The 12,092-nt window shown below is 41.5% G+C and overlaps 1 protein-coding gene and 1 long non-coding RNA gene across 3 annotated transcripts in view; both read left to right on the forward strand.

The window, feature by feature from the left end:
* The first annotated feature begins 437 nt into the window (after positions 1–437).
* Positions 438–12,092, forward strand: part of itpr2 (inositol 1,4,5-trisphosphate receptor, type 2) — a 64,412-nt gene continuing 52,757 nt past the window's right edge. The window contains exons 1-9 of one of the 2 annotated variants that reach the window (XM_085168415.1): positions 438–832; positions 6,012–6,082; positions 6,308–6,426; positions 8,590–8,676; positions 9,666–9,824; positions 10,586–10,684; positions 10,826–10,909; positions 11,074–11,220; positions 11,990–12,085. In XM_085168415.1, coding sequence (XP_085024541.1) covers positions 741–832; positions 6,012–6,082; positions 6,308–6,426; positions 8,590–8,676; positions 9,666–9,824; positions 10,586–10,684; positions 10,826–10,909; positions 11,074–11,220; positions 11,990–12,085 — 954 coding nt within the window. In that variant the 5' untranslated portion in view covers positions 438–740. Of the gene's footprint in view, positions 833–867; positions 5,283–6,011; positions 6,083–6,307; positions 6,427–8,589; positions 8,677–9,665; positions 9,825–10,585; positions 10,685–10,825; positions 10,910–11,073; positions 11,221–11,989; positions 12,086–12,092 lie in introns of those variants that run through there. The other variant, XM_085168416.1, reaches the window with a different exon arrangement.
* On the forward strand, positions 6,434–7,623 carry LOC146515731 (uncharacterized). The gene is made up of 2 exons (XR_014875351.1): positions 6,434–6,639; positions 6,716–7,623. It is a non-coding gene; the product is annotated as an uncharacterized LOC146515731 (long non-coding RNA).

A 12,092-nucleotide genomic window follows, 5' to 3' on the forward strand; every position in this document is an offset into this window, starting at 1 on the left:
TCAACACAAATGAGTCAAACTGTGAAGTTTTGTGAAATCACACAAAAATTTTATAGGTTACAAAAGAGTGCAGTACCATGTTTGTCCATTACAGTGCTGAGCAGTCAGAAGTTTGCACTGTGTTGAGACCAATATGAATATTTACACGGAAATGAATAGTTTTGATCAAGATAACAGAGATGACGTCTGACAGTCTGATAGTTTGTGATTTATAATGTGGGATCTTTGTCCAGCTGCACAAACATACTCATGGCTTGTGCCCAGTTTGTAATTTTAATATATTTGAATTGCTTCCCCCCCGTGTCTGCTGTGATACATGTTTACAGGTGTCTTTCCGCACACTTATGCAAGTGCATTTCCTTGTAAAACGCCATTTAATGACTTGTGTTTTTCAGTGCGCCTGCTCTGAGCAAAAACCAAAAAACTTGTCATTGAACGGAATTTGCTCACAGCCGTGACAGCGGCAGTCTCCTCCCCCTGAAGAGTGGATGTGAAGACTGCGGGTCTCTCTGACATACAGGAAGAAGTTGATTAAGTGCAAAAACACAGCGCTTTTCTCAAACTCGCCTGCTTGTTTTTCCTCTTGCGCTTTCACCTCACTCGATCGACTTTGCCGAGCGCCAGATCTGGAAGAATGACGGCGAATCTGATGGCTGATGCCAAACTGGAGGCGCTGTAACGTGTGGATTTGTTCATAAATGGAAAAGCAAGAACGAGTGTGAAACATATCTTCGGTGAAAATGCCAGAGCACAGATCCAGTTTTCTTCACATTGGAGACATTGTGTCTCTGTACGCGGAAGGCTCGGTGAATGGCTTCATCAGTACTTTGGGGTACGTTCCTCCTTTCTATCTCACTTTCTAATCGCTCAAGAGTCCATGGCTTAACCCTCCCATATGCACGCTTAAAAACTGCTTTCACTTTACATCTGGCGTGAACTTCTTCAAATGTATGTTTTATGCAAATCCAACAAGTGAAAACCTAAAGTGCGACCTGCGGTCAAGGCCCATCGGCGCGTAAACAGCTCCTTATCAGGAAATTCTTCACGTTTACGCAAATCTAACAGGAATGCAAACCAGCGTGTTCCCAGGTACACTTCGCGAGAGGCTGCGAGCGGATTCTTGTTACTGTGGTCACCAACATATGGTTCAGGGGCCCAGAGAGAGGCACGAGGAGGTGTCAGGGTGACCAGATTGAGGGAAGAGTAGTTGTTCATTCATTTGACGTTAAGATAAGAAATGTCCAGTGACCCTGAATGCCACTCCTCCTGTTAAATAGACCACGTCTAACAAAATAAATTGACACCGAGTGAAGCTCTAGGCTACCTCTTATTTGGATGATGTTCAAATATTTATAGTGTTCACTTAAATAAAGGACTAGACTTTTCCTGTTTAGGTGAAGGAATAAGTGTGCTCTATATGTTGCACACGCTTTGAGGTCATCTCTTTGCAGTCCATGTACAGATTGAAAACGAATCTGGTGGATTGCAAGATAAACACGAGAGGGTGCAAGGTGAATGTGGAGGCTAAAAAGAAGAAAAAACGTTCTAAAGTCATATTAGATATTTAAAACCTTTTCACTGATCCCCGTTTGCTCTTGTCATTTATTGTTAATTCAGTGAAATGATCTGTGGAGTTTGTGGAGGTGCTCATAGATGGTGTTTACTGTGTCATTTTAATGATATTCAGGAATATTAAAAAAAACAGAAATGAGGAAACCATTGGTTTTGACTCCTTCCTATGTTGTAGCACTTGCACTCAGTAGATACCAGTTTTACTTGGTGAAAATAAAACAGCTTTTCTTTGCAAAGCAGTGCAGAAAAAGAAGAAGCTGCACACACAGTTTGTTTGGTTGTCGCCCCTCATGAGCTGAGAGCTTCAGTGCAAGGTGAAATGCCTCGGTGGTTCCGGGTTACACTCTGGCCTCTGAGCCTGCTGAACGAGTGTGGAAACACTGATTGGCCCTGAGGAATGGCTCTGCCCCACCCATGTTCTCTCCTTTCCCCCCACTCTTGTCCTCTCTCCTTTGTCCTGCTTTAAGTCGTTCCTGCCAACAGGTACCTCACATCAGATGCTCAGATAATCCGTAGAGTTTTGGAGCAAATAGAAGCCGAACTGTGTGTAACCCTTGAATGCAATGCTGTTTCCTAACTTATCATCTGCTGGTGTGAACTAAGCTGCGATATTTTACTTTTAAACGAAAAGCTCCCATAACTGTTAAGGCGTGTGGTAATGCAAATCGAAGCGACGGCACCCTACATGGTACACAGAGGCTGTAAATTTCAAAAAAGCAAAAGTGCACAGCAGCGATTGTTCACGCCTGCTATTGTTGCAAAGGGATCTTATCAGCCTTTCAATAGCTCACGTAGTTTGACTGGTGCCCTGAGAATTTTATCAAGGACGCTGCTGTGCCAGAGCTCACTCAGGCCCAGAGAGAAGCAGCAAGTAAAGCAAAGAGCCTTCAAGATCCTCCCAGAGCTGCAACCCCTGTCAATGCAATTAAACCTGATCTACCCAACCGTGTCCATGTTTGCATAAAATAACATCAAATCTGTTAGTTCCACAACTGTCATTGCAAACTCTCAAAAGCTGGCTAACCTCCAAGTGACATCACTAACCTGATCTTTTAAGTCTTGCGGTTTAACTGGCAGATTTCCCATATTTTAATGGGTCGTAACAATCAGTCCAGTTTGTTGCAACTAACAGTAGAAACTGATGCATAGATGCAACACAAAAAACCCCAAACATTTTCACATTCATACCTTTTTACCAAAAGTGAATTCACTGGAAGAGTCTGTTTAATCAGTATGTGTGTGACTCATTTAGATTACCGTGGTATCAGCAAGTTGAAACATGCATTCGTGTTGAAATTGTTCACATGCATCCACTTTTCTTGCAGATGAGTCATTGTTCTGTTGCCCTTCGCTGTTCTTTGAAACATTTAACAGCAGTTACATAGACTTGCTGCTTTGCATTACATGCTCTCTATTTCTTTATTTTGTCCGTGTTATTTTCTCAGTCGACTAAACACAGGCAATAGCTATAATTAGCTCCCCTGTGTCCAGCCTGCTAGATTTATCTTTGGTTCATGTTTAACTTGGTTACAGAGTGTCAGGCACTGTCAGAGTCTTTCTGTTTGTACTAACGCCCAGCTCTCTGCGGCCCTCCTTATTTATGAGCTTTCCCAGAGAGCCCTTCTCTTTAGCCAGTTAGCTTTGTGATAATTCTTCCTGTTGGTCTCTATTGTTTCTCATTTAGATTGAACTTTGATACAGTGTTGAAGGAAGCAATACACAGCCTGTAGATTGACTGATTGACTGCGGTGACTTAAAAAGGGAAATGGCTCAGCTCTGTTTAGCAGAACTGCCAGCTTTGTATGAATTGGAGGAATTGTGCATTGCATTATGTTTCTCCCCACCGGACAGAATGAATGGATGCACTTGTGCAACTCAAAATGTGGTGCAGAGGAGATAAATGGAATGGGATGATTATGGAGTCTTTAGAAATTCATTAGCTGGTGTCATTGCCTGCAGAAAAAATGGTAGCATTTCTCTTTGGGGAAAGTGAAAGCTATATGCATGCTACAAATACTGCAAGAAAACCATCTTTGGTAGTGTGATAATTTCCCTTACAGGCTTACTTTACATGAATTCTTCTTGCCTCAAAAGGGCCTTTTTCTCCACATGTCTCAGTTTTGCTTCTGCAGAATGTTCTGGTGCCTTTGCCCAGCAAGAAATGGAATTTCACTTTATAGTTTAAGGCACTATAAATAAAAACAAACAATGGGCAGGATACAGATTTAGATAAAGTAACTAGTTCAATAGTTTGGTAAGATCAGATATCAGAGTCTTCTTCCTTATGTACACAACAAGAGGCAAAGAAATTCACAGCTGGAACTTAAAGTTGCATTTTAGCCATAAAAGAAAAACCTGTAACTCCACAATCACTGAACTGTTATAAGCCTTCATTATTTAATGATGCTCTTTTTCTGTCGCTGCTTGCTTTTTTCCACCGATTCCATAATGGGCTCTTAGCCATTAAGGTTTTTACAAGCACCTTCAGCCTCAGCTCTCTCTGTGCTGGCTGCTAACAAAGGTTGCCCAAATTTCTCAGTTTAAAGACGACATGTGCAGAAGGACACTTTTAATAAAAGGGATCACTGCTTTTGCCTGCCAAAGATCTGCTTCTGGACCAATTTAAACCAGTTTAGGACACCATAGTACATAATGAATACACTTCATGACATCAGATAACTTTAAATGGCTGTTGATGAATGTGCATTCTTAAAATTGTTCTTTCCTCAATAATTTTTTTTTGCCAACCTGAACTGGGTTCTGTTTCCTTAGTTATCAGCCATCATCAACTTCATAGCTTTAACTCTGTGCTCGTCAGATGTGTCAGAAAGGCGAGTTTTGCTGATCTGCTGTGTCCCTTAACCCTTTCAGTGAAACATGTCTAGCGTGTGGCAAATAAAAGGCGAGGATATGTGGGAACAAGACAGTTAACTGGATGACACCTATTGAAAGCCCCCTCATCCACTCTGAACAGAAGCCACATGGTTTCCCCAGGTGGAGGTGGCTCAGTGTGCACTTTATGAGCTACAAAAGACTTCACAGGGAGGCCTGATCTTCCGTGACCAATTCACTGTGCAGTCTCACAGCTTTATTTTAAATTATCCTGACACTATTTATTTTACAGTTTTAATCGGACCCATGTAAGTCATAGAAACTTTGACGTCAGTTTCTTCTAGTTCTTTTATCTCAGCACAACACCACATTACCTATGTTGGTCAGGAAAGCAGAGATCAAAGCACTGCCAACGTGGATGAACCCCACCCAGAAACACATCCAGATACTGGGACTGCCTTGGATTAAATGGATGTGATGGACAAGAGAGACAGTAAAGCTTTTCTTCCCATGGAGTGCTATAAACTGTCTATTCAAATCATGGTATTATTTGTAGTTTGAGATTCTGCCTTATGTATTTGCATGTGAGTGTGATATCACACTCACAATAATAGAGTGGATTACTGCTTAATAAAATGCTCCCAAAGGAGTTTAAGTCTGTAATAACACACCTATAGTAATCATTAGGGCTGGGCTATATCATACCGTTCACGGTAATACCGGTGTAATTTTGGGCAACGATAGGAAAATGAAATATCGCGATAGAATATGGGTAAAACGCGCATGCGCAGTGCCTATGTTTACATACGCACATGGCGGCGACACAGAATGAGAAGAGCGAAAGTGGATCGTTAAATGAAACAGATGAACCAGAATTGGTTTGTAAAAATGCTGCAACTTCAGTGGTGTGGAACTGGTTTAGCTTTCTTCACAACAAAGCACTATTTTAGTAGCGCATGCTAGCGGGCCGTCGTTATTACCGTGTTGTTTGGAAAATACGGCACACTTAAAATCAATCCTTTGATTTTTCTGAAAATCGGCAGTTCCCCTTATAATCCGTGTGCCTTATGTATGAATTCTGGTTGTGTTTACTGACCTCGAAACGATTTTATGTCGTACACGGCGCTCGAAAATCTGTCAAATGTTGTAGTACGACTTTGCTAAGCTACGAACCCGCACCGCTTGATGGATTGTTGGAGCATTACGGCTATATTAGGCAGGCGCCTCGCGGAGTGATACATACTGTGCTTCAACATAATATTACCATATTGTGTGTGTATAACCTCTTTTTAAGTTTTGTGGATATTATACATGGTTATGCTGAGGATATGTCGGCCAATTTCCACTGGAAATGCCTTTTGGTTAAACTGTCTGCAAGGAATTTGCACATAAAAAACAGCTGCTTGTTTAAGTGAAAATACATTGATGGCGTTTATTTGCACTAATAAAGTTGTGGAGTTGTAAAGTATTTTGTCTAGTGTCAATTATATCGTCAGTTATATCCTTATCGCAAATTTTCAAATGTATATCGTGATAAATATTTTTGGTTATATTGCCCTGCTCTAGTAATCATGTTGATGCAATTCCATGTTTGTCTTTCTCTGCAGGCTTGTCGATGATAGGTGTGTTGTCCAGCCTGAAGCTGGAGACCTGAACAACCCACCCAAAAAGTTCAGAGGTGTGTACTGGTCACACTGGTTTCTGGTCATACACACACACATGCGCACACACACGTGAACTTGGACTTTTCTGAGACTGCATTATGGGTTACAAATAAGCTTTGATGTGTTGAAATGACTTCAAGGCTTCAAGCTCTACATGTGGACGCTTGAGTGTCATTTTATCTGGCTCAGGTGAGTCCTGTGAGCCTCACTGCTTTTTTTTTTTTTTTTCTCTTCTGCAGATTGCCTCTTTAAGGTGTGTCCCATGAACAGATACTCAGCCCAGAAACAGTTCTGGAAGACAAAACAAGGGAAACAAGGAAACAACAACACACAAGGAGAACTCTTTAAAAAGTTACAGGTATGAGGATTTTTAACTTTATGAGCATTTCAAAGCCTTAAAAGTTCTACAGAACTTTTTAAATTGTATGCAGTTGTTTTCTTTCTGTTTGTAATGGGCCTATTAGCAGAGAACAGACAGAAGAAACATGGCCACAGATGTAATGATATGATTACAAAACCTGACCAGAGTGTGACCTAGGATGTCCTTGTACCAAGTGCACTTATAAACCCCGTTATTCTTGAACTTGGAGTTTGGTGTGGACAGACTGTTTGTAGCAGAAAACACTAATTGGGTTTATAGTGGACAGGCTGCCCCTCCCAGTCACAGCCCTCTAGGTCACACTGTTGTTGCCCATGTAAGCAATGAAGTCCCTCAGCAGGGGTACCTTCAAGAACTCAAACCAGGGACGCCGAGAAGACCGGGTACTCCGAACCGTTGTTGGGCACATGAGCTCAAATGACAATCAGGAAGCAATTATGCATGAATTTATGCCTAATTACAGTTTAAATCAGGGATGCACCAATCCAGTTTTTCCATCTAGTACAGATATCTGGACTCCGAGTGTTAAATTATTAAGCCAGAAGTTCCCAAAGTGTGGGGCCCGCCCCCTAGGGGGGGCGCAGAGCCATTGCAGGGGGGGCGCGGCATGAAAAGGGAAAAAAAACCCAAAACAACAACGCTTGGACACTGCTAGCACGGGCGCCCACGCAAACGCAAAGCAGGAAATGAAGCATAGCTGAATATGTTTCCAAACCAACTTCATTCTAAGCCAAAAACTAGAAAAATATGGTGAAGCACATCTTCCCTTTGGTTTCACCTGCACAAGTGCCGAGGTAGGTCTCCCTGCAGAATTGGTTTTCCCTTCGTTGGGAGCAGCGCTGGGCTGTTTAAATCACGGACAAACAGTATCCCACATTCTTGATTTGTATTTCACAAACACTTGTTGTAATGACTAACTACTCCTGACATTTTGGAAATGTTAGCTCTTTATACAGTAAAGTTACAGCGGGATACAAATAACATCAGGTCGTTCCTGCCACAATTTGTTCTCTCGGTTCAAATCATGGACAAACAGCATCCAACAGTTGTTTATGTTTTTGAACCCATTTTGCAGAGGGATTTTTTGAAAAATGTATTGATAGCAATGTTGAATATTATTACACAGGAAAAAAAAAACAACTACATGTAAAATAATTACACCGTGACGCCTCTGCCTTTCTAAATGGAGGGACAGTAACTGTGTGTATATGTAAGTGTGTAAAACCTGCAGATAGTCAGATTAACAGTATTTTGTCTCTATCTGCCATTCTGCAATTCATCTCATGTAAACAATAACGTGCACACAGCGTGACGTGAAAAAAGGCACATACCTTTGACGTTGCACGACCTCTGTATTCCTCGTCCACACGTAACCACAAAAAAGGAGTTTTAAAAAATCTCCGTTCTCGGTGATTCGAAACGCCGTTTACGTGGACGAAACAGCTGCGTGTTCAAAAATACCCGTGAAGGTGTGGACGTAGCGTAAAAGAGTTAGTAGTTTATTTTCTTACTACCTGTAATTTATTGCAGATTTCTTGTATTTGCTTAATTGTTTACTAAATGTTTGAGGTGTAAAATAAACGCAATGGAGCAAAATATGGGTCTGTGTGGTTGGAGGATGTGTTCGTGCGTGCGTGCGTGCGTGCGCGCGCGGGGGGGGGGGGGGGGCGCGAACATTTTTCTTGTAAAACAAGGGGGGCCCAGCAAAAAAAAGTTTGGGAACCACTGTATTAAGCTTTATTTGTCAACGTGAGGATAAGACGCAATGTGTTATGAGTAAGCCAACATCATTATTGAGTTTAACATCACTTTACTAATTTAACTGTAAAACACAATTTTTCTTTAGACCTCAGCGTGAGAGCCTCTACTGTGTTTTGCTGTCAGTTGAACTATTTTCTTTCCGTTGCTCTCTGATTCACCGCGAGGGTCTCCTCTGCTTGACCAGTGACACACGAAGCAGAGCAGAGAGGTTAAGAGAGCATACTTCAGTTTATTATGACCATCCAGCATATTTTTAAAAAATGGCAGCGTTGGCTGGTCGTTGATCTCGTGTGGACAACCTTTCCGTTTGCAAACAAAATGTGGAATGAGGAAGGATGTGTATGTAATAACTTTTTAACAATCGTCTGCTTCGTCACGCAGCATGCAGCAGAACTGGAGCAGAAGCAGAACGATTCAGAGAACAAGAAACTTCTTGGAGAAGTTGTCAAGTACAGCAGTGTTATCCAGGTAGAGAGAATCTCTTAAACTATGGTGTTACACTCTGTTGTGTGCTGAGCCTACCTTTTGTTTTATTGTTTACCCAGCTTGTGTTACTGTCATCTAACCCCTGACACCTCAGGCAGGTTTCTAAAAAAACAATGCTGGTATTTGATTTCACTGATTGCTGAACTCTTGCCTGCGTGGTTGGATTGGGAAACCACACATTTAACTGCTGTTGTGAAAGGTACCGGCCATTGTTCCCTTACCTTAGTTTACTCGCCTTATGGATAAGCAATTTGTCTGTATTGACTCAAAGCACGGGCTAATTTAGAACCTCGTTTGTTCAGTGAATTCAGGAAATGTCTCCAAATGAAGTCAAATTAAATAACATAGTGAAGTTGCTCGTGTATTCTACAAATGAGCGGATGGCTCATTCAGTCCAGTCCTTGTACCTGAGCATTTTCAGAGGAATGTTTTTGCTTATTGTTAACACACAGAGACCTATGAAGGCACCTTGTTACTTGCAGGCTCTCAAAAACACATCATTTGTCCACTTTTCTTTAGTTGAATCTAATATCAGCGTGGTGTGCAGGGTGGAGGACAAAAAGATGTGAGGGCAGACCTAAAGCAGCACTGTTCTCTGAAGCATCATCAGAAATTGCACCTGCAGCATACACATTTTGCCAGATGATTATTCAGATTATAACTTAGATTTGTTGAGCAAAAATGTTAAATATTTCATGGTTTTAGCATTTTCTGTTTTTCTTTTCTTCTGAATCATATGAATAATTTTTACATACATTTTTTATGTTGTGTTTATGTTGTTTTAGTCACCTGCTGGTTGAACATAAGAAGCATTTTCTCTGTGTAACTATGATGCAAACCTTGAGACCATTTCACTGCACATCCCTGCCTACATTTACTTTTTTTCCCCTAACAATGATAGATAAATGGTCTGAATACATCCTCCTCCACTGCTCTGCCAGTGTCTAAACTGCCTATTTTTTCTGTCTCAGCTCCTGCACATAAAGAGTAATAAGTACCTGACGGTGAATAAGCGACTCCCTGCTTTGCTTGAGAAGAATGCCATGCGGGTTTCTTTGGACTCGGCTGGAAATGAGGGCTCCTGGTTCTATATTCAGCCCTTCTGGAAGCTCCGCAGCGAAGGAGACAATGTAGGTTTCTCTCTCCTTGGCATCAGCTCGTTGTAGACACGAAGTACTGTACAAAAACTTGACATTCCCTCTGTCTAGACTGTCAGTTCATCGTTTGTCCTGTTCAAGTAACATTTCTGATTTTGTCCTTCTCCTTTGGCTTTAGCATCCTATGGTTAAAGGTATTGCTTCTGATTGTGCATGATGTGTGTACGTGTGTTAGGTCTGACACAAAATACTGTGGAAAAGCATGGATGCAACACCATTTCGAATGCATGTAAACTGTCAGGTTGAGATTAGAAATCTAGTCAGCTGGTTTGCTTTTTATCTACTGTTTGCCACTGCTGAAATATTGTCGAATACTCCAGAACAGCACAGGCCACCTGTTTCTGATACCACAGTGTGCTTGTGTGTGGATGCTTAAGAGGAGAAACAGTTGACCGTGTAGAGTCTGTTACAGCTTTCTATTTTATGGACTAGAAAGCATGTGTTAAGTAAGCAAAAGGAAGTGCACTTTTAAGTCCTCGTGTCTTTCGAATGCTGCATTCACATCCTCTGGCCATGGTATGAATAAATCTGTTTGCTGTGAACTTTTCGACCACTCTCTCAAGTGAAGCCCAGCCTGCTTTGCTGCTGCACCCTTGACCAGAAAAAAAATGGGGATGTTTGAAAAACCCTTTGCATGGATGCATTCTTACTTTCCTGTTAAGCTCTTGGAAAACTGCAAGAAATTGACAAAACAGGGTCTCTTTTTGTAATTTGACTGTTCTATTGGTTTCAAGGTGGTGGTTGGAGACAAAGTGGTGCTGATGCCAGTGAACGCCGGACAGCCGCTTCACGCCAGTAACATTGAGCTTTTGGATAACCTTGGATGCAAAGAGGTGAGACTAGTGCACTTGGATTGTTTTCATCAGCACCGGGGTATTAAAAGGAGGATGTCACATTATTACTATATCATCAAAGTGATTTCGGCAGATGACTCTTATTTATCCGATTGTCTTCTACTTGTGTGCATGCCCTAGGTCAATGCTGTTAACTGCACCACCAGCTGGAAAGTCACCTTGTTCATGAAGTTCAGTGACTACAGGGACGATGTCCTAAAAGGAGTATGCTTTTTTTTTTTTTCCTCCCCCGTCTCCTCCCCTCTTTCTTTATATTCTTGTTAGCCATTATTTTTAATGGAACCACATTCATTCTTTGTGTCTTAAAATGTGTAACGTGCAGTTTTCTTTATGTAGCACTCACGTTTTTGTTTGATGTCCTCTGTCAGGGAGACGTTGTGAGGTTGTTTCATGCTGAGCAGGAGAAGTTTCTAACCTGTGACAAGCACAAGGATCATCAGTACGTTTTTCTCAGGACCACACTGCGGCAGTCTGCCACCTCTGCTACCAGCTCCAAGGCTCTGTGGGAGATTGAGGTAAAGCATAGAACAGACTGAAGATGTGACCGTAGTATGTTTGGTGAATTCAGAGCTTTAACAGAGTAAAACCCTGACTTGTAAACTGTGCTCAGCACAATTTGGATAAGCAGATATTAAAATTGCCATGAAAAAAGATCATTTAATCATGACTTTCTGACATTATTTCCCCTTTATGTAAGATATGTGCTCGTCTTTAGTTCTGTATAAACCCGTCTGTTGTGCTGCACGTTCCTCTTTATCAGCTTGCAGTAAGTTGAAGTTCCTGTTGTCCCTCTGTTTGTGCCAGGATGTACTTCTCTTACTGTATCAGTGTCTGACATGTTGTTGCAACAGTCTGTGGAAAACAGAATATTCTTGCGTTCTTGCCAGTGTGTAAGAGATGACGCGGACTCTGACTCATTCTGATACTGCGGTGCAAAATGATGTTGGCGTACCAAAAGCTTTAAAATCAAGGCATTTATGCCAGTGTGACTTTTAGTTCATAATCTTCCAGGTCATGTAACCGCACGGTGTTACGTTCAGCGAATGAATCTCAATGCTTTTACACCAGCTGTCTTTTTTTCTTTTCTTTTTTAAATGTGCAGATATACGTCTAAATATATGTGCAGTACTCTAATTCACATACAAGCTGTGAGCAAGATAATTAAAGCTCCTCTCAACTGCTGGACACTGAAATACATTCTTTGGAGTGATACTGTTGAAAACATGCTAATCTCTGATAAAAAAATAAATAAATAAAGCTTCTTATTTTGTGTCCTTATGTCAGGTTGTGCACTATGACCCCTGTCGGAGCGGAGCTGGACAGTGGAACAGTCTCTTCCGCTTCAAACACCTGGCGACTGGAAATTACCTGGCAGCTGAGGTTTTTT

This window comes from Neolamprologus multifasciatus, chromosome 7 (genome assembly GCF_963576455.1).
Source record: "Neolamprologus multifasciatus chromosome 7, fNeoMul1.2, whole genome shotgun sequence".
Classification (NCBI taxonomy): Eukaryota; Metazoa; Chordata; class Actinopteri; order Cichliformes; family Cichlidae; genus Neolamprologus; species Neolamprologus multifasciatus.